The sequence below is a fragment of the Oncorhynchus gorbuscha genome, linkage group LG14 (assembly GCF_021184085.1).
Source record: "Oncorhynchus gorbuscha isolate QuinsamMale2020 ecotype Even-year linkage group LG14, OgorEven_v1.0, whole genome shotgun sequence".
In the NCBI taxonomy this organism is placed as follows: Eukaryota; Metazoa; Chordata; class Actinopteri; order Salmoniformes; family Salmonidae; genus Oncorhynchus; species Oncorhynchus gorbuscha.
Window position 1 is genome coordinate 63,672,319 of NC_060186.1, and position 21,960 is coordinate 63,694,278.

Sequence of the window (21,960 nt, forward strand, 5' to 3'; positions counted from 1 at the left end):
TGGGCGATGAGGCCTGGCGCACAGGTGACATTCCAATTCATCCTAAAGGTCTTTGATGGAGTTGAGGTCAGGGCTCTGTGCAGGCCAGTCAAGTTCTTCCACACCGATCTCAACAAACAATTTCTGTGGACCTCACTTTGTGCACAGGAGCATTGTCATGCTGAAACAGGAAAGGTCATTCCCCAAACTTTTCCCACAAAGTTGGAAGCACAGAATCGTCTATAATTTCATTGTATGCTGTAGCATTAAGATTTCCCTTCACTGGAACTAAGGGGCCTAGCACGAACAATTAAAAAACAGCCTGCAACCATTATTCCTCCTCCACCAAACTTGACAGTTGGCACTATGCATTGGGGCAGGTAACTTTCTTCCTGGCATCCACCAAACCCAGACTGCCAGATGGTGAAGCGTGATCCATCACTCCAGAGAACATATTTACACTGCTACAGAGTCCAATGGTGGCGAGCTTTAAGCCACTTCAGGCGACGCTTGGCATTGCGCATAGTGATCTTAGGCTGCTCGGCCATGGAAACCAATTTCATGAAGCTCCTGAAGAACAGTTATTGTGCTGATGTTGCTTCCAGAGGCAGTTTGGAACTCATAGTGATGTTGCAACAGAGGACAGATTACTTTTATGCGCTTCACTACTAGGCAGTCCTATTCTGTGAGCTTGTGTCCTATATCAGCACTTACAGTTGACCGGGCAGCTCTAGCAGGGCAGGAAATTGATGAACGGACTTGTTGGAAAGGTGGCATCCAATGACAGTGCCACATTGAAAGTCACTGAGCTCTTCAGTAAAGCCATTCTACTGCTAATGTTTGTCTATGGAGATTGTTGTGTGCTTTATTTTATACACATCAGCAAAGGGTGTGGCTGAAATAGCCGAATCCACCAATTTGAAGGGGTGTCCACATACGCTATACATACAAAAGTATCTCCTATCATCACACCTAGACATTAAGAGAAGGTTCGAGTCTGTTTCCATCATTGAGCACTAGGTGGCAATAAAATCATGGCTAAAACACACTGCACCAAACCACCTGTCTCGAGGAAATGGGCGTGCCGTGCATTGAACTAAAGTTACATCTTCTCCATCTGAATTCTGAAGAACGGGATTGATGAGTGCAAAATGGCAATGTTACCAGTAGTGCAGACGAAGGGACAAAGCCACATTAGACACCCAGGATTTGATTAAATGTATGCTTCTGTGTGTGCGTGTTACTCTGGTTGCGTTTAAACCAATGTGTATAAACTCTGGATAACTGACAGGGTGCGCTGTATTGAAGAAGCCGTGAAGCCATCTTGGTACTCCTCCATTGCAAAAAAATGTTATGGTAGCTATATAAATGCATTTATTAATGTCTACATTTGTTTTTGGCATGTATATTCTATTACAGACAACTTAATGCATACTTTATTATATTATGTGTGTTCGCGACATACAAATAAGGAAAATGTTTTTAAGTATTTTTTAGATTACTCATGTTACTGTTCCCACTACAAAACATTCAATTGAAATACTGTACAATTCCAATAATTCCCATGGAGGACTGCTCCTACTGGGGAGAGCCAATATGTTTGATAGGCTTGAATCCACCTAATACATAGTATGTAGTCTCAGCATTCCAGGGTTTATACATCATTTGTTTAAAACAGGCAACCCAATCCTGATATTTTTTCCACAAAATGTGTATTTTGAACAATCACAGATCTTTTCAAATCAGATATTTTTCAGAGCTGATCTGATTGGTCAAACGACTAATTAGTGAGAAAAATATCAGAAGTCAACTGTGTAAAAGCAGCCTCTGCATGTCAGCATAAAGTTGACAGATAATAGTTCCAGCTGTGCCTGTGTGGTGACATAACACCTAACGTTACACTGTCCACTAAACTAGTACAGGTGCTGGAAACAGCATTGCAGAAGACAAACAAAAACATGGCACCTTGCCAAGGCAGGAGTTAAGTACACCCAAGATACTGTTGGTTGGTGACAATGTTCAAGGCAAACCAAAGGCCTCCTCCGGTGGTTGTAAATTCAGAACCAGATCAACATTATTTCTCTAATAAACAAATCACTCATACTGTGCGGTACACTCTTAAAATACTAGTCCCGACTGGTATGTCCATTTTTGCAATGTGTAAAAGAAAGTCTTAGAAAACGTTTCTAAATCATTTTATTAATTTTTAATTTCATTTAGCATTGTATTGTCCAGACAGAGTAGCAGGGGTGTGACATGAACGAGCGACAGTCGATACAATCAACTCATGTCACCCAGTCCACCATAGCACTCTGTCTGAGAGGCATGCATTATGACTAACAGTAGGCCATACATACAGTAGTGTCAAACATTAAGATACTTTTATAACTTAAAACAGACAAACGAGCAGACAGACTATACATTTCTACAACAATGCAAGCTGTGCTTGCTTCTCTGTGTTCAAGTGAAATGTTTACACCATTTAGGAAAAATAGACAGTTACATGTCTTCCATGTGCATTTAAATAAAAGATTGTAGAACAAAATACAGACGGTAGGAAAAATGTGAGTTGCAATGTAGCAAGAAAACTGTGCAAGGAAAAAGAAGAAAACACTTTTGTTCAGTGGAGGCAAGACAAATACTGGTCTTCTATTGCATTAAATGATTAGAGGTATGAAGAGACTGAAACAAGTGGCAGTCAGACGAGTGAAATCATACAACTTCCCCATTAAGGCTTTCTGATGTGGTCCTCTGTAGTTCAGTCAGTAGAGCATGGCGCTTGCAAAGTCAGGATAGTGGGTTTGATTCCCGGGACCACTCATACATAAAAAGCATGCATGACTAAGTCGCTTTGGGGGAAGAAAAATACATCTGCTAAATGGCATATATTATGTGTTGAGCAAGCACAGCTACTAAGAAAACCCTTCTCATCAAAGGAGATAGGGTGGTGGACTAGACCTAGCCATAACAAAGGGCTACCTATACTCCCCTACCTATTTGGACATGAAGCTAAAACTTTGAATTTGTCTCTGTACTCCAGTATTTGGGATCGAATGTTTTAAAATGAGGCGACAGTACAGAATGTCACCTTTTATTTGAGAGCATTTTAAATACATATGTTATACCATTTAGAAATGAATTCACTGCCTCTACTTTTTTAAAATTGTTAATAAGAATAGAACAGGTTTCTGTCACTTCTATATAAAATGTGGATGCTACCACACTTTATGGATAATCACATAAGAATGGTGAATAATGACGAGTGAGAAAGTTACAGATGTGTAACTGTCGCCTCAAACAATTTATCTGAAATCCAAAATGCTCGAGTTCAAAACAAAATATTTTAGTTTCACTGTACAAATAAATACGTAGCAGTGTATACCTTTCCCTAATGGTGACTTTTGAGCTCACACAGATTCAAGGTGGTGTTGAGAGCAAAAACAAACAGTTTTTCTACAGGTCATTAAAGTGATATTATTCATCTGTTCAGATTTAGGCACCCACAGCAACACTTCATAATCTGGGCATCAGGTAATGACACTTCATTAATGGCACAGCTCAGGGCACTCCTAATACAAATCAGATCGCATGAGTTTAAGTTCAAATGGACATTTACATTTAAAACCACCTGAGAAAGTTTTGGTCACTGTCCCGAATGATCTTGTTCTACTGCAATACTCCGTCAAAATTATATGAGTGACAAAAATAACACTGCTATTGTAAAATGATGGCTATATCATGAGGAAAATCATAACGCAGATGGAAATCATTATCCGCCTAAAGACTTCAAACTACAGCATATGCTTAAATTAGACCTATGATACTCCAATAAGAAACTTTAAATCTGGAAAAGCTAATATACAGTTAATTTCAGCACTTTGATTTGTATTTAGCAAATTTTCTAAATAAAAGATGTACTTGAAAATAAATTCCTTGAGTAGGCATTAATTTGTAAGTGAAGACCTGTGAATGTACAGGGAATTCCATTATTATTGTGGCTGAGGTGCAGATCCCACAGTCATTCAATTGTGTAGAACTAAAATCCAAATAACAAATGCCAGAAGCCTTTTCTGGAAAAACACAATCCTTTTTCCAGTTAAAACAAACAGCTAAGAGATAACTGATCTGGACACAGCTTGTGTATGGCTTCCGTGGACCGAGTGGAGGTCAGTTCAGTAAGGGTTGTCACTTTCAGGTCAGACAGGATAGAAGTGCTAGACAGGATAGAAGTGTTTTGTAAACCACCATTGTGATTACCATCACAGTGCCTAACCCCTAGCATAGGAGCTACACCGGACGCGCAACCTTTTCAGAGTGTGATTCGCTCCAATTCACTTCAATGAAACCAGGAGTAAGCGCGGTAGCTTTGCGAGAGGCTTGCACTGCTCAAAGTTTTTAAAAAATTGACAAGCAGCTCACACCTGAGAACATTAGGATGAAGTGGCTTGCGCTCTGCTCACGCAGGGAAAAAGTTACACTTCCAGTACAACGGGTTAAAAAATAATTATAATTTTCCCTCTTCCCTAATGTAGCTCCTATGTAACACTGACACTTAATTAAAAACAAGTAGTGTACACTTACTCATCAATTCTGTCTATATGCATTTATGCTTCTGTCCTATCTAGTGACAAACTTAGGGGGCAGTGAGTTGTTCAGGAGGAGCTGAGGCCCGAGTCGGACTCTGCACTGCCGTTGTGCTCCTTGGAGGTGGAGGAGAGGCAGACAGGAGCCGCCTGGCAGGGGATGGTGTAGCAGGAACACACAAAGCTCTTGAGCGTTTCCTGCAGCGTGTGCTGCTCCTCTACTTTGAAGATGTTAGGCTGCTCGACCTGGTCGTCACCGATCCTGGAGAGAAAGATGGGGAAAGGAGAAAAACAAACATCTGTTCATGAGCCAAAGACAGAAGAACTAACTCAGGTACACAAGGGAACACGGAAGTGCTGTTCAAAGTAAAGATGTCTGGTATCTGGTTTCTCAGTGTCTACATAACAAAGGGCTAATCAACATGATCGATAGCATGTCAACATAAGCCTTAGCAATAAAACAAACTCACATTACATGATCAGCTACTGTACAATGTTGTAGCATAAAGCAAAAGAGAAGGGATTAGCTTCTAGCAGTATCATTCATGACAACACAACAATAGGCTTTTTCCCAAGCCCTCTACATTACATGCACTAATGGAAAAGACTACTACGCTAACACCCATATTTTTCATGCATCTATGCCGATTCTTAATCATTATAAATAATTCATAAACAAATCGTTGTTCACCCGTCAAGCTATGAAATCCCTGAGAAGTTGTAACAGACTGAAATACACAATACTCTGCAAAGCCAAAGAGAGCAGCGAGCTGAACTCAAGCTGTTCTCAGTCATGAGAACATTGTGCACACAGGACGATGTCACCAGTTTGGGAACATCCATTCTACAACTAGCTGGAAGGCGTATTAGTGACCCCGAACTCATGATACTTCCTTGGCCCTAAATAAAGAGCATGCAAATCTGAAAGGTTAAATACTTGCAGGTGAAAACCAGAATGCGCAGTGAACATAATGTTTCCAACGGGCATTCAAAAGAACAGTGCACACACCCATGGACCAACAACAGAATTCAGCTCAATGTAAACAGGTTCTTACAGCCACTTGCTCGTGAATCAGCCATGCTGCCTGACTACCTGACATTCCAACAAAACAGCCAGTCGCTCTAACTGGGTGCTTTATATGCCATGCATCTACATAGGCCTCTGTCTGGAAATGGTCAGTGCTGAAGAAGAGCTGGAAGTGGGAGTAATAAAGCTGAACATAAACAAACTGATAAAAGCATGATAAGGAGCAACCTTTATCCACGGGGGACGTCTCATCTCAAAAATGATAGACAGGGCAGTTGACCAATCAATCGTTGCTTTAAACAATCAATATTAACATTTTAATATGAAGTCGGGTAAAATGTTGCTACTAACACACTTTTTCATAAGAAGTGCAAACTCTAGGGAGACTATCGCAGGAAAAGGGGAACATAGCCTAGTTCGCCACACAGTTTAGCCAAATGAGAAGTCAATTGTCTTGCATCATTGTCATGGAACCCTGCTGGTCTGTTACAGTTATTGACCAGAGCAGGGGGCTTTCATTCAGGCAGCGGTCACGAGGAAACAAAAGATCCAAAATCAGGGGTGAGTAAATAAGCAAAACCAGGAACCAGAGAAACATTACTGGCATCAGAAGAACCAGTAGGGTGAGAGTCAATGACATGATTTGGCCACCAGCTTTCACATATTCTGAAAGAAAGAGGCACAGTTATCAGCTCCAGGTAGAAATGGCCATTTTAACCACAGATCTAGGGTCAGATGATATTACTCACAATAAGGGTTGAAAGAATATCTGACCCTGCATCTGCTGTTAGGGGCAACTTCTACCAACTCCCAGTTGTCATGACAATAAGCAGGGGACTGGAGAACATGTATCTGGTGTATTCCAGTGATAAGATACAGCTGGAAGACATTCTGGCAATCTATTTGTGACTCCCAGGAATCCCACTGAAGGGTTTAATCAGTAAACCCTATCACGGCCAAACATGTAGGCCACAGTTCAAAGGTGCAATTTACGTCAAATAGGTCTGCTGAGGCAGTATTATAAAACCAGTTCTCGCTGATGTCAGGTCACATGACGTGTCTGTTCTTTGAAGGAAGCCTCTCTCCGACCCAGCTATATCTACTTGAATTTTCTAATTACATAACGACTATTACATTCATTCGTCTAGCTACGGTGGCTGAACGACAAGTGATTCAATATTTGCCCACTGTGTGTGTTTTTAGGTTGTAATAATATGTAACCTTATATTATGATGTCCTTAACTGATACGCTGATTGTGTTTACACTACAATTACTGACCCATAATGGAGAATTTTCATTGTTGCAGTTGTAAAAATGTATATATTATTAATGTCCCATTCACTTCTCTTGACCTGCATTGTTGGAGCTCGAAGCTTAAGCATTTCACTGTACCCTGCAATTACATCTGCGACCCTGTGCATGTAACTAATAAACTCTAGAGCGATGTTGAGAAGTCCAATCAAGAACATTGAGCAACAGTCAACAGCTGTTGATAGTGTGATCAGGATAGATACTTAGACACTGGTTTACATAACTACATGAGATCAGGGTGTACCTGCCTGAGGGACAAACTTAAGTCCTAACAAAATATTTTATTATAGCTAACCTTTGGCTAGGCCTCTCAGGAACTAAAAACAGCACATTGGGCAAGATAAGGGGTGTCCTCTCCATTAAGCCTAGCCTTGGAGTAAAACAGCAAGCTTTCTAGGCTAGCACAAGTGCTTTTAGGCTAGCACAAGTGCTTTTAGGCTAGCACAAGTGCTTTTTAGGCTAGCACAAGTGCTTTTTAGGCTAGCACAAGTGCTTTTTAGGCTAGCACAAGTGCTTTTTAGTCTAGCACAAGCTTTAATCTGTGTCTGGTAACCTGCCCCTATATGAGCCAAAAGGATTTACCAGTCATAGACCATCATCAGACGAATGTTTACCTGTCGTAGATGAGTCCGTCAATGCCCTGTTCCCGTAGCTTGGTCCTGTTGTCGTGGTCGTTGTTGAGGTCTCCCCAGCAGAACACTACCAGGCCTTTCGACTGGGCCTCTCGGATGTGCTCCAGATTCTGAAGGAGCTCCTCAGTGTGGGCACTAATACCCTACAGACACAATCAGAATTGACTGATCCCCTACATTAGCACAGACACATCCATCCATCCATCCCAGTTCCACCACTCACCAGGAGGTTTTCGCTCTGTGCGAAGCTCATGGCGATCTGTGTGGTGCGACAGCGGATGTCCATGAGCTCCGGGTAAATCTCAGAGATGCCCTGGGTCAGGAACAGGATGGGGTACTTGTTCTGCTTCTGACGAACCCTTGGGGAGAATACGGCATTTATGGTTAACTTTACCCCCCCCCTTACGTATACATTCATAAAGCCTTCATAACGGCTACATAACACATTTGTCATAGGAAGTCATAAACATACATATTACTACTATGTAAACAAGGCTTCAGCTCAGCAGGTTAACACTGTCTTCAGTCTGACTGTTGGATAACTGGTGGGTAAGCGGTGCTTACATAGTGCAGACGTCAGGGTCGAAGCAGGAGAAGACGATGCGTCTCTTGCCAGCTCTCTGCAGCACACAGGTCAGTATGATGTCCAGGAACAGGTTCATGTTGAAGTACGAGGACAGGTTTCCTTCCCACGAACCATCCTGTTGTAAACAAAATCACAACCATCCAATGTGATAAGGGTTGTTACTATAGGACCATGATAGGATATTTAAAAGTACAAAGTGTTCCTATTTGACTTGAACTGCAACCCCTAACCCAAAAAAAACAGATGGGTCATGTACGTGCTCATCGGTTCAGCCACATAGGTACTTTCTAGCATGGCCACCTCGTGACGTCCCATCTCCAGTATAACTGACTGGCTGTACCTACCCTCATCTGACAAACCCACTTCAGCTCGATGTTGAAGCCCACATTTTCAGGCACTGCTTGGAATATCTGGAACATGACATGACATAGGGAATCAGATATAACAGGACACAGAACCTCAAGGTTGGGATAGGCTAGTTCAAAGATCACCAAATAACCCCATCATATGGTAACCTCGACAGCGGTGACGCCAACTAGGAGGTTATCTACCTGGGAAAAGGAAGGGAAGGGCTGATGCTCGTCAACCTCTTCCTCTTCATCATCATCTAAGAAAGAAAGTGGGAGTAAACCATGCACTTCACACACAGGCCGATACACAGTTCAGCTGCTCTGATGGTTCATGTTCAACTGCTTTAAAACAATGATGCAAGCAGCAGACATGCAGTGCATTTGGAAGGTATTCAGACCCCTTGACCTTTTCCACATTCCGTTATGTTACAGCCTTATCCTAAAATTGATTAAATTGTTTATTTTTCCTCATCAATCTACACACAATACCCCAAAACAGTTTCTTTAAAACACATTAGCAAATGTATTAAAAAATAAACTAAAATATCACATAGGGTGCATAAGTATTTACTTAAGTATTCAGACCCTTGACTCAGTACTTTGTTGACCACCTCTGGCAGCGATTATAGCCTCAAGTCTTCTTGGGTATGACACTAAAAGCTTGACACCCCAGTTTGAGGTCCCGAGCGCTCTGGAGCAGGTTTTCATCAAAGATATCTCTGTACTTTTCTCCGTTCATCTTTGCCTCGATCCTGACTAGTCTCCCAGTCCCTGCCTCTGAAAAACATCCCCACAGCATGATGCTGCCACTACCATGCTTTACCGTAGGGATGGTGCCAGGTTTCCTCCAGACGTGACGCTTGGCATTCATGCCAAAGAGTTCAATCTTGGCTCGATCATCCTATTTTTCCAACTTAATTGAGGAAAATAAGAACAATACAAAATTCATTTTTGATACTGTCGCAAAGCTAACTAAAAAGCAGCATTCCCCAAGAGAGGATGGCTTTCACTTCAGCAGTAATAAATTCATGAACTTGTTTGAGGAAAAGATCATGATTATTAGAAAGCAAATTACGGACTCCTCTTTAAATCTGCGTATTCCTTCAAAGCTCAGTTGTCCTGAGTCTGCACAACTCTGCCAGGACCTAGGATCAAGAGAGACACTCAAGTGTTTTAGTACTATATCTCTTGGCACAATGATGAAAATAATCATGGCCTCTAAACCTTCAAGCTGCTTCCTATGCTTGGCCCTCCTATGTTGAACATAATAAACAGCTCGCTATCCACCGGATGGGTACCAAACTCACTAAAAGTGGCAGTAATAAAGCCTCTCTTGAAAAAGCCAAACCTTGACCCAGAAAATATTTAAAAAACTAATCGGCCTATATCTAATCTTCCATTCCTCTCAATTGTTTGTTTTTTTAAAGGCTGTTGCGCAGCAACTCACTGTCTTCCTGAAGACAAACAATGTATACGAAATGCTTCAGTCTGGTTTTAGACCCCATCATAGCACTGAGACTGCACATGTGAAGGTGGTAAATGACCTTTTAATGGCATCAGACTGAGGCTCTGCTTCTGTCCTCGTGCTGCTAGACCTCAGTGCTGCTTTTGATACCATCATTCACTACATTCTTTTGGAGAGATTGGAAACCCAAATTGGTCTACACGGACAAGTTCTGGCTTGGTTTAGATCTTATCGGTCGGAAAGATATCAGTTTGTCTCTGTGAATGATTTGTCCTCTGACAAATCAACTGTAAATTTCGGTGTTCCTCAAGGTTCCATTTTAGGACCACTCTTGGGGATGTCATTCGAAAACATAATGTTAACTTTCACTGCTATGCGGATGACAGACAGCTGTACATTTCAATGAAACATGGTGAAGCCCCAAAATTGCCCTCGCTAGAAGCATGTGTTTCAGACATAAGGAAGTGGATGGCTGCAAACGTTCTACTTTTATACTCGGACAAAACAGAGATGCTTGTTCTAGGTCCCAAGAAACAAAGAGATCTTCTGTTGAATCTGACAATCTTAATGGTTGTACAGTCGTCTCAAATAAAACTGTGAAGGACCTCGTCGTTACTCTGGAACCGGATCTCTCTTTTGAAGAACATATCAAGACTCTTTCAAGGACAGCTTTTTTCCATCTACGTAACATTGCAAAAACCAGAAACTTTGTCCAAAAATGATGCAGAAAAATTAATCCAAGCTTTTGTCACTTCTAGGTTAGACTACTGTAATGCTCTACTTTCCAGCTACCCGGATAAAGCACTAAATAAACTTCAGTTAGTGCTAAATACAGCTGCTAGAATCCTGACTAGAACCAAAATATTTGATCATATTTCTCCAGTGCTAGCCTCCCTACACTGCCTTCCTGTCAAGGCAATGGCTGATTTAAAGGTTTTACTGCGAACCTACAAAGCATTACATGGGCTTGCTCCTACCTATCTCTCTGATTTGGTCCTGCCGTACATACCTACACATACGCTACGGTCACAAGACGCAGGCCTCCTAATTGTCCCTAAAATTTCTAAGCAAACAGCTGGAGGCAGGGCTTTCTCCTATAGAGCTCCATTTTTATGGAATGGTCTGCCTACCCATGTGAGAGACGCAGACTCGGTCTCAACCTTTAAGTCTTTACTGAAGACTCATCTCTTCAGTAGATCATATGATTGAGTGTAGTCTGGCCCAGGAGTGTGAAGGTGAACGGAAAGGCTCTGGAGCAACGAACCGCCCTTGCTGTCTCTGCCTGGCCAGTCCCCCTCTCACCACTGGGATTCTCTGCTTCAAACCCTATTACAGGGGCAGTCACTGGCTTACTAGGGCTCTTTCATACCGTTCCTAGGAGGGGTGCGTCACTTGAGTGGTTTGAGTCACTGATGTGATCTTCCTGTCTGGGTTGGCACCCCCCCTTGGGTTGTGCCGTGGTTGTGGGCTATACTCGGCCTTGTCTCAGGATGGTAAGTTGGTGGTTGAAGATATCCCTCTAGTGGTGTGGGGGCTGTGCTTTGGCAAATCAAATCAAATGTATTTATATAGCCCTTCGTACATCAGCTGATATCTCAAAGTGCTGTACAGAAACCCAGCCTAAAACCCCAAACGGCAAGCAATGCAGGTGTAGAAGCACGTGGGTGGGGTTATATCCTTCCTGTTTGGCCCTGTCTGGGGGTGCCATCGGATGGGGCCACAGTGTCTCCTGACCCCTCCTGTCTCAGCACTTATGCTGCAGTAGTTTGTGTCGGTTCCTCTCTAGGTTTCTTCCTAGCTTTTGGCCTTTGTAGGGAGTTTTTCCTAGCCACCATGCTTCTACACCTGCATTGCTTGCTGTTTGGGGTTTTAGGCTGGGTTTCTGTACAGCACTTTGAGATATCAGCTGATGTACGTAGGGCTATATAAATACATTTGATTTGATCAAACCAGAGAATCTTGTTTCTCATGGTCAGAGTCCTTTAGGATGCCTTTTGGCAAACTCCAAGCGGGCTGTCAGGTGACTTTTACTGAGGAGTGGCTTCCGTCTGGCCACTCTACCATAAAGGCCTGATTAGTGGAGTGCTGCAGAGATGGGAGAACCTTCCAGAAGGACAACCATCTCCATAAAGGAACTCTGTCAGAGTGACCATCGGGTTCTTGGTCACCTTCCTGACCAATGCCCTTCTCCCCCGATTTTTCAGTTTGGCCAGGCAGCCAGCTCTAGGAAGAGTCTTGGTGGTTCTAAACTTCTTCTATTTAAGAATGATGGAGGCCACTGTGTTCTTGGTGACCTTTAATGCTGCAGACATTTTTTAGGAACCCTTCCCCAGATCTGTGCCTCGACACAATCCTGTCTTGGCACTCCAGGGAAAATTCATGACTTGGTTTTTTTTTCTGACATGCACTGTTAACTGTGGGACATTATACAGACAGGCATTTGACTTCCAAATCATGTCCAATCAATTGAATTTACCACAGGTGGACTCCAATCAAGTTGTAGAAACATCAAGGACGATCAATGGAAAAAGGATGCACCTGAGATCAATTTCGAGTCTCATAGCAAAGGGTCTGAATACTTAGGTGAACAAGGTAAATGTTTTGTATGTGTGTGTGTGTGTGTGTGTATGTATATATATATATATATAAATTCTAAAAACCCGTTTTCACTTTGTCATTATGGGGCATTGTGTGGTGGGTATTATAGCCAGCGAAATATAAGAAAATACACTATACCTTTGTGGTCGTTCACCTTCAAGGCAGAAGCATGGCCCAACTGTTCATCAAACACAAAACCAAGTCATATTTCACATCATATAGGCCTACTCCTAAATAGTAAAACCATAGTCTACATGACAAAAAAAATACTTCATATTAACCCATTTCAAGGACTGGCGACTGAGTGTATTAACTAGTAAAGGAGAAGCCAGAGGCTAGCTGTAGTTAAAAGCTCTTCTACCTTGAGCTGCTGAAGCTGGTTGTATGTGAGGTCTTTGACAGGAACTTCAAACAGGTCCAGAGAGAGTTTGTCTCCTTTCTAACAGGAGGAGAGAACATAAAATAAAAAGTAAGCATGCTGTACAGTGTGCACCCGACCACATTTATGTTGTTGTTTACCTTCTTAGTGGAGATGCAGCAGGTGAGATCGTGGTACACGATGGGGACGCAGTCCTTGGAGAGATGGACGTCAAACTCTACATAGGCAGCCCCCTTCAGAAACATACAACACACATGCAGTCAACTCTGATGTAAAACATGATCAGATACATTTTCAAGTGTTTTACGTTTTGTAGGAATACTCACATGATTGGCAGCACTTTTAAACGAGGCAATTGTGTTCTCCCTAACTTTGGTATGTCTGAAAATCAAAATCAGACATTTTTAGTACAAAACCAGAGATAACCAATGACAAAGGCACCCAAATCACAATTTACAGTATAACACAGATACCAAACCAATTGTGTACGGTCAGACTACTAGTTAATGACTTGCACTCTCACAACTTCTGGCTGAGATTCAGAGGCAAGGTTTTCCCAGTACAGTGACATGACAAGAAACCAGAAAGAACAATGTCTTTGTTGTTGTTCGTTGACCTCCACTTCCTGTTGATGTCTCAGTCTGACTGAGCATGTCCTAAACTTGCACTGAAACTTTGAAGCCGGACAGAACAGGACAAATGCATTTAAACATTCAATAAACAGAGTAAAAAAGGGACTTTGTGTTGTTATTGAGTACAGTCCTGCTTCAACACACACATAGACAATCATTAGGTACATCAACCCCTAATAATCAATTGTGTCGTGTGTTTCTCTCACTTGGCTGCGTGTGTGCTGCCGGCCCCTCTGTGGCCCACGTCCAGAGGGGCACTCCTCTTCCTCCAGTACTTGGTGAAGGATGAGCTCATGTCACACTGCAGTCCCTCGATAGGACGGATCACCAGGTAGTCCACTGGAACAGAAAAATACAGGACTTTACATTATATATATATATATATAAAAAAATAATAATGTGAATTGTACTCATTAATTAACTTTCATCTGACTTGTATTTTTTACCAGAGAAACATCTTAACTAACCCTCTGGCCCCAAATCATCTAATCCTGCATTTACATTCTAGTTCCTGTTTTGACCTATTTCACACCGTTTGTCAGTTACATGCTAAGCGGAAAGTTGACGTTTACAAAGGGGCGGAAGGAGGAACTGGATGTGCTGACCTACAGTATTCTATAGGGTTGGGGTCAATTGAAAAAAAATGTTTACCCCCCTCCCTTTTCTCCCCAATTTCATTAGAAGGAGTTTAAATTTAAGGAGTTTAAGAAATTTAAGTCATCCAATGTAGGAAGGGATTTGAATTAAACAATTTAAAAGTTTTGAAATAAGAAGCTCCTCCCTTTCAATTTGAGAAATCTTTTAAAAAATTTTAGTATTGAAATAGAATTTCAGTTTTGGTGAATTAACTGACTAATTCCATTTCTGAAAGACCTGTCAGTCAATAGAGGCTGAATCCAAGTTTTAGACCATCTATTTAACATAGTCACTCTCAGGGAAATATAGAAGTTTTCAAATTTAACCTGTATTTAACTAGGTAAGCCAGTTAAGAACAAATTCTTATTTATAATGATGGCCTAACCCGGCCAAACCCGGACGACGCTGGGCCAACTGTGCGCCGCCCTATGGGACTCCCAATCAAGGGCGGATGTGATACAGCCTGGATTCGAACCAGTAACTGTAGTGATGCCTCTTGCACTGAGATACAGTGCCTTAGACCTCTGCGCCACTCGGGAGTATATTCAATAAGTCCTGCTGCATCCGAATCAAGTTTTCTGCAAATATCCCATTGATATCACCTGATTTACAAAGAGTTACATGGGTGTCAAGTAACTTAGTAGCTTTTTAAAAAATGTAATATTACAAGACCACTTGTTCCAGGAGGGGTGGGGTTGCTCACCTCGGACTTTGCCCAGGGTCTGTCTGGAGTTGCGTTTCATGATGGGCAGAGTGACCACACCCGTGTCCTTGCCACTCTCCACAAAGAATGAGGAGAGAAGGCAGGCCGTACCCACGGTCCCCGGGTGGGCATCCCCTGGCACCACATGCTCACCCATGTCCTCCTTTTGAGGAGGGGAAGAAATGGTTAATAGATTCACTCTGTGTGTATATATATATATATATATCACACACGATCTGATACCGACTTTCTGCTAAAACACTGGTTTGGGAGTATAGTTACAACACGAAAAACAGTTGTTTCTGTAGAGTTGACAATAGTCATCCTGCTGTTAACTGTACCTCAAAGAAGTCAAAGGTGAGTTCCAGGTTGTCAGGGTCCATGGAGTGGATGACGTACTCTGTCCACTGTGAGGCCTCCAGGGCGTAACCACACTCAGGCTGGGAGTGGCGGGACTTGTACCCATCTCCACTGATCATACTGGTCTCCAGCGTGGTGGTCATCTTGTGCCACGCCACTGCGCTCTGCTCCTGCTCTTCATCATCCTCCTCCTCCTCTTCTACACCTTCCAGTGTCAGCTTGATCCTGGGGTAAGGGGGGAAAGGTCACAGGTCAACAGTGGTCAAATTGGGAAAGGTTTGAGACCTTACAAGCCTGACTAGTAAGTCATGAATTTAAAACAGTGTTCTCATCACTACCTTTACAGGAGTTGTCTGCATATTTCATGAATAAAGAGGATTTATTTTAGTGCCATATTTGGTTTGATTCCATAATTTTGTGGGGGATCATTTCTATCTGCATTTGAGGAAATTCTGCCCCTTCTGATCCAAGCCACAGTCTCTTAGATAAGCACTCAGTCAGCAAACAGCGTTGAATAAGAGCCGCGTGTCTCTCGGCCTCACCTGAAGCGAGACTTCTTATATTTCTTCTTGGTGATGGATACAGGAGACGTCTTTGAGTAGTGCAGGCGCAAACGGATCTCTGTCTGGCACGTCAGCCACCCAGAGTCCACACATTCTAAGCCATCTGCAAAAAGGAGTCGCAGAGAAACATGTGGTGAGTGTTCTGGCACAAAATGGCTCCTGCTGGATCACCCAGGTGAGTAACAGTACTTGGTGGTGGATGAGGTTAGCTATCCGCAAACAATGCAAAGCACTTTTGAGAAAATTGCTATGGAAATAAAAGCCATTGTTTAAACATATTGTGTAGGGTGGGAAAACAGTCAAATTCACATGTTTTACCAGATAAAATTTGAGGTGACAGTTAGCAGTCTCTAATGGGGATTTTACATGTAACCTGTGAAGAGTTCAGTTCAACCAGAGGGTTGAGTCATTCCTCAGGTACTTAGTAGCAGTTTGATGTTTATTGTCATGAATCTTGCCTTGGAGGCAGAACTGAGCAATTTCCACTACATGGGCAAAGTCAAAATTGGCTATATAGTAACAATTCTTGAAAACAGAAATGTGATTTTTGGTCTTAATTTATGGTAATGGATAGGTATAAGGTTAGCAGTGTGGTTAAGGTAAGGATTAAGGTTAGGTCAACCTATCAGGTAAGAGCGTTGGGCCATTAACCCAAATTTGACAAACTGACATGTTAGAAAGGTGGCATCCTATGACAGTGCAACGTTGAAAGTCACAGTTCTTCAGTACCGGCCATTCTACTGCCAATGTTTGTCTATGGAGATTGCTGTGTGCTCAATTTTATTTACCTGTCAGTAACGGGTGTGGCCGAATCCACTCATTTGAATGAGTGTCAAATATAATTTCCCAAAATTGATTAAATCAAGATGTGATACATTTAGTTGGACTTACTGTGGAATCCAAATTGGCCATTGTCAATATCAAGGTGTGATTCTGCAAGAAAATAAACAGGCATGAGGTCTATAGAAAAAAAAACATATAAACTTCCATACTTCTAAAAGCAACATAAAATAGTGATAATAATTATATAGATTTGATGTTTTAAACCTTGACCAAAAAGTGTCAGGCTGTAGGATTGAGGGTGAAACTACAGTATTTTAGATTTGTTCCCATCAATCTGATTTTGAATGAGCTTTGTCTTAGTTCTGAAACAATGGTGTTTGAGTGGCCTCAAATCAAATGTTTTGTCACATCAATACAAATACAGTGAAATGTTTCATTTTAGTTAAGACATTTTTTACTAAATAAACTCTAAACAAGAAAATCAAATCAAAAGTAACACAAAATACTAATAACAAGGTTATATACAGTGGGTACCGGTACCCAGTCAATGCGCTGGGGTACAGGATAGTCAAATTAATTTATACATGTAGGTTGGGTTAAAATGACTATGCATAGATAAACAGCGAGTAGCGGGGTGGGGGTGGGCAGTGTAAATAGTCCGGGTGGCCATTTGATTAAATTGTTCAGCAGTCTTATGGCTGCTGAATCCCCTTGCCTCAGCTAAGCATAGAAACATTTCCCAAACCAAGCCGGGCATCGTTCTGGTTTATATACCTGTGGGGCTCATCAGGCGTGGCTGCTGGTGGGTCTCCCACTTAGTGACTATCACCTGACAGGGACCACCTGCACTCTGCAATGCCAATGTTTAGTACAGCATTAAGACAGATATCGTCAACGGTCACTTTGGTTACCAATCAGCAAGCCAGTCAGCAACCATTGGTTGATATCTGCAAAGGGGTTCTGTTAGTTGACATGAGGCAGAACTTTGGCGTCATCTCTTCTACTACACTAACATATTTTGCTATCTCCTCTGAAAGATTTTGAATACTTACTTTAAAACATTTTAGAATTATTATTTTTTTCTCCGGTCCAACAAAATTGGTCTGCTACAATATTTAAGAAATAAGGCATGAAAACCTGGAGATGATTGTGTGAATAACTCCTGACCAAGGGTTGTTCGAAGGCCCAACATGGAACGTAGGGCCGGGAAACAGCCCATAGGAGGTAGACATTCACGATTTTTGTTATTTTAATGAGTACATTTGTTTTATTTCATCCTTCCACTAGACAATATAGTCCAAATATAGCCAAACGAGCTGGTCGTCCATTCCAAACCTTTTAAGCAAAAAAGGTTGCCATGCAGGCCAGTTACTTCTCCTAGCCAACTAAAGCTAACGCACAATCACACCAAGCAGCTGAAATGACAAACTATGTGCACTTTCATTTTCCCTTTGCCATTTCTTTTGATATATCCATGATAATGTTCCAAAATGTATTTGGCTGGCTCAGAGAAGCTGTCAGTCTCATCACATTCATTCTCTCTACTGCACAGTGTAAAAACCTGCAAAGTTGTTGCACAGATCAGAGGCAGGCAGAAAGGTTTAGACAAACCAAATGCTAGCCTAGTGGCATGGGGAAATAATGTCTAGTCACTTTTTTACAGGGAAGATTAAGTTTATAAATTGCCTGGCTGTGATGTTGGGCAGTGGATTACTCTAATGAAACTGTAACAGGCATTACCCAGGGACTGTGGTGAATAAATCCCTGCTATCAACCAATCAGCATCCAGAATCCAAACAACTTGTTTCATAATTGGTATTAAAAACAGGTTAAACCACAAAAATAATTGAATGTGGTCCTGGTTTTAGGTTCATGGCCACAGAGACATAGTAAAATGTGTTGTCATTACAGCTGGCCTATCTGAATGTGGTCCTGGTTTTAGATTCATGGCCACAGAGACATAGTAAAATGTGTTGTCATTACAGCTGGCCTATCTGAATGTGGTCCTGGTTTTAGATTCATGGCCACAGAGACATAATAAAATGTGTTGTCATTACAGCTGGCCTATCTGAATGTGGTCCTGGTTTTAGATTCATGGCCACAGAGACATAGTAAAATGTGTTGTCATTACAGCTGGCCTATCTGAATGTGGTCCTGGTTTTAGATTCATGGCCACAGAGACATAGTAAAATGTTGTCATTACAGCTGGCCTATCTGAATGTGGTCCTGGTTTTAGATTCATGGCCACAGAGACATAATAAAATGTGTTGTCATTACAGCTGGCCTATCTGAATGTGTGTGCTGAGCAACACCCCATGAGTCAACAAATTATGCTCTCTGACAAGTTAGTAATGCTGCTAGTCCAGTAGTTCAGACCAGGAAGGGACAGCACAGTTCAAATGAGTTGTTTTTCCTCGTTTCCACATGGCATCACGGGTGTGATAGTGTTACTTCATATGATACTGTCTGTAGGACACAACTGCCAGACGTGCTCTCTCTAGCTGTCCCTCTCTGAAAGAGGAAGAGCTTAAAAAAGGGTGTAATTTGAGCCTCCAAGCTGGCCATATAGAGAACATTACTGAGAACTGACATTAATAATCGGAATGGTAAAGAACATACTGTGCTTGTGTGTGTGTCTGTTCCAACTTCCAAGTCTAGTGTAGCATTAAATAACATAGGAGAGGCTCGCGTCACGTGCACAGATCAGAGCTCAGCTATGGCCAGCTGGCAGAGCTCCAGGCATGCTCTCCTCTCTAAGAGTTATGTAGCAACTGCACAGAGGACAGCTAGAGGGGATCAACACAGATGTGGGGAAAGTGAGCTAAATAACCCATTAATGATCTTAGATCTGCTATAGCGTAGCTAATCTAATGCTTTCTAGTGTTCACTCAAAGCAGACTTACTCATAGACTAACTCGGTCACACTTGGATTACAGTGGCTCCACAGAAGACGAACTGTGTGTGAATTAAAACATCCTCTAAACAGTTTAGTATGAAGTACATTACATTTAAATGCCATTCAATTTCCTAAGAGATTAGCTGTGAAAATATCAGCAGCCTCCAGAACTGAAGTGGGGATATAAAATGTTGATCACGCTGTATGCAGGCTATTCATCATCATCAAAAGGAAGGATTAAGAGCGCAACACAACAACTCCTAGTCTGGCTCTAACCTGCTGTTAAGACAATACTGTCAATCCTTTGTCAACTGACACTCAATGGCCAACATGAGATTACCACTAAAGCAACTACTTACGTAACTGGATTATGGTACAATCATTTTTAAAGACCAACTACAATGTATTTTGTTTAATATTACTCATTACATCATGCTGACAGCACATAAAATGAACTCACCTTTGACTCCAGGAAGTGGCCTTTGAAATAGCGATAGGTTGACACAGCACCTCTGGGCACACTGATGATCCTTTTCCACAATGTTCTGGGGAAGGAACATAATATGTGTAATTACTTAAACACCCTGTAGCTACAAACATCAACACAGAAATCATTCAGATCATATTCCAGGAGAAAAGTGATATGTACCCATCGTGTTCAGCAGGTTGTAGGGACACAGCTCTCTGATAGCACCAGGCTCCTAAAGCTTCACAGCTACCAACCACGGCTATCACCTCACCTAGTCATACACCATATTATTACGTTCCATTAATGAGCCACACACACACACTCACCTTGCACGCATTTTCACAAACACCCCCCACCCCTTATTAGGTTCAAAAGATCAAGGACTTTTTAGCCAAAAGCCAAACTCTCATGGACAGGCTTGTAATCGGGAATCTTACCATATTACGCACAATTTTAGATATAGGTTAACTGAGATTAGCTAAACGATGACATTCCTGATTGACTGTCTGGATAGTTGTCAATTTTTCTGTCTAAAGTTGTCATGAATTGAATTAGTCTTCTTGTTTCAGATGAGTCTGCTGCCCTGCAGTAGGGGTTGGTCTTACCTGGGGATGTGTCTCCCCTAACTGCCAAAGTCACTTGAGTTGTCTCCATAGTTGACACAGGCACAAACAAGGTCAATTGGAGGTGAAATCAAGCTGGAAAACCAGAAACTTAATGGTAAAACAGGCATGGATTTAGGCATAGATTTAGTGGATCAACAAATGTCCAACAAAGCTGTGCTGGGTACTAGCTAGCCATATATATATATATATATAGATATGACTAAAAAGACAAGTTAATTGTCATCTCTTCTTTAGAAGAGACAGAGTTCAAATTCAATGGAGTTAAATTCTTACTAGTTAGGTATTCAGGGAACACATTTTACAATTGGAGAACAATTACAATTGTTATGTTGAAAATCAGCTTTTTGCTAGGAACTAGCTCTCTTTAAGACAAAATGAATATCTACATACCTTGCTTTTTTGTTATTTGCCAGGGGGTAGACAGCTAACATTAACGTTATAGGACTGATTCAAGAGAAGCAGTGCTGGCTATTCCATGCTGAAGTATCAGACTGGAATGAACACCGTTCGGTCCAGCTGCGTTGTGCTGTATAAGAAAAAAATTACCATATCAACACAATCACTTGGGCACTTTCAACAAGCTGTCAACACTATCGTTACCGAAGTAGTTTACGTTACCAGGATAACATATATAAAACTAGTATTAGATCGTTCTCATGTTTGAGGTAGCTAACGCTATTGTATTTTGCACACTGCGTATGATGTAGTTAAATTCAGAACGCCTAATTACGGAATTCAGGATTTGTGAACAAAACTGACGCGTTAGCCATGCTAACCGGATAACCAGCGGTTTACAGTAAGTACGCTAGCTTGCAAGCTAGCTGCGCCCTTTACGCCAATGCGGGCAGACACAACCAGTAAACTAACGTTGGCTAGCTAACGTAGCCACAAAAGCGTTTTTACTTTCTCTCGCTACAAAACTTAACCATTGTAACTAAACAATATCGTCGCATAAAGCACAGATGGTATCTATTTACATTTCTCCATCAGCGCCCAGATCTTGTTCGATGTAGAGTATTTGGCATAGTTATCAACAACGTCTGTGATGCGGAGTAGTCTTGTTTTCACCGGTGTGAAATGAACAACATTAATGATCAGAAACAATAGTGAACTCAACGTTTAACCTTCAAAATAAAAGTCCCGCATTAAAACTGATGCAACCGGATTCAAATAGTGTAATCACCATGCCATAATTGGAATAGATAATGCTAAACAGAAATCAGTACCAGAGTTTCTCCTGAGTAGAAGAGTCCCCACTTTAATGCAACACAATGTTCAGAAAATTGTTGACAGTGTAATATGTAGGCCTATGTTCAATACGCATATCAGATAATCTGGCAGATTGTCTTTAAGGGCCACAATAAGGGCAGAGACAACCCTG

At 41.7% G+C, this 21,960-nt stretch overlaps 1 protein-coding gene across 1 annotated transcript; it reads right to left on the reverse strand.

The window, feature by feature from the left end:
- Positions 1-2,158: 2,158 nt before the first annotated feature.
- On the reverse strand, positions 2,159-21,671 carry LOC123995276 (glycerophosphocholine phosphodiesterase GPCPD1-like). Its single transcript, XM_046298777.1, has 21 exons — positions 21,557-21,671; positions 20,970-21,105; positions 20,559-20,651; positions 20,134-20,224; positions 19,945-20,029; positions 17,363-17,438; positions 16,697-16,738; positions 15,785-15,908; positions 15,224-15,467; positions 14,883-15,045; positions 13,750-13,882; positions 13,238-13,292; positions 13,052-13,144; positions 12,894-12,971; positions 12,671-12,710; positions 8,671-8,726; positions 8,464-8,529; positions 8,098-8,234; positions 7,757-7,892; positions 7,516-7,676; positions 2,159-4,824 (listed from the first exon to the last, which is right to left on the reverse strand). The coding sequence occupies exons 3-21, from the start codon at positions 20,605-20,607 to the stop codon at positions 4,632-4,634; spliced, it is 2,022 nt and encodes a 673-aa protein (XP_046154733.1). The 5' UTR covers positions 20,608-20,651; positions 20,970-21,105; positions 21,557-21,671; the 3' UTR covers positions 2,159-4,631.
- Between the last annotated feature and the right edge of the window lie 289 nt (positions 21,672-21,960).

Coding starts and splice junctions, on each gene's coding strand:
- LOC123995276 (XM_046298777.1), bottom strand. CDS start 20,607: ATGGAGACAACTCAAGTGACTTTGGCAGTTAGGGGAGACACATCCCCA. Junction 16,739..17,362: donor ACGCCTGATGAGCCCCACAG/GTATATAAACCA, acceptor ATTTTCTTGCAG/AATCACACCTTGATATTGAC. Junction 4,825..7,515: donor GACGGACTCATCTACGACAG/GTAAACATTCGT, acceptor CTTTCTCTCCAG/GATCGGTGACGACCAGGTCG.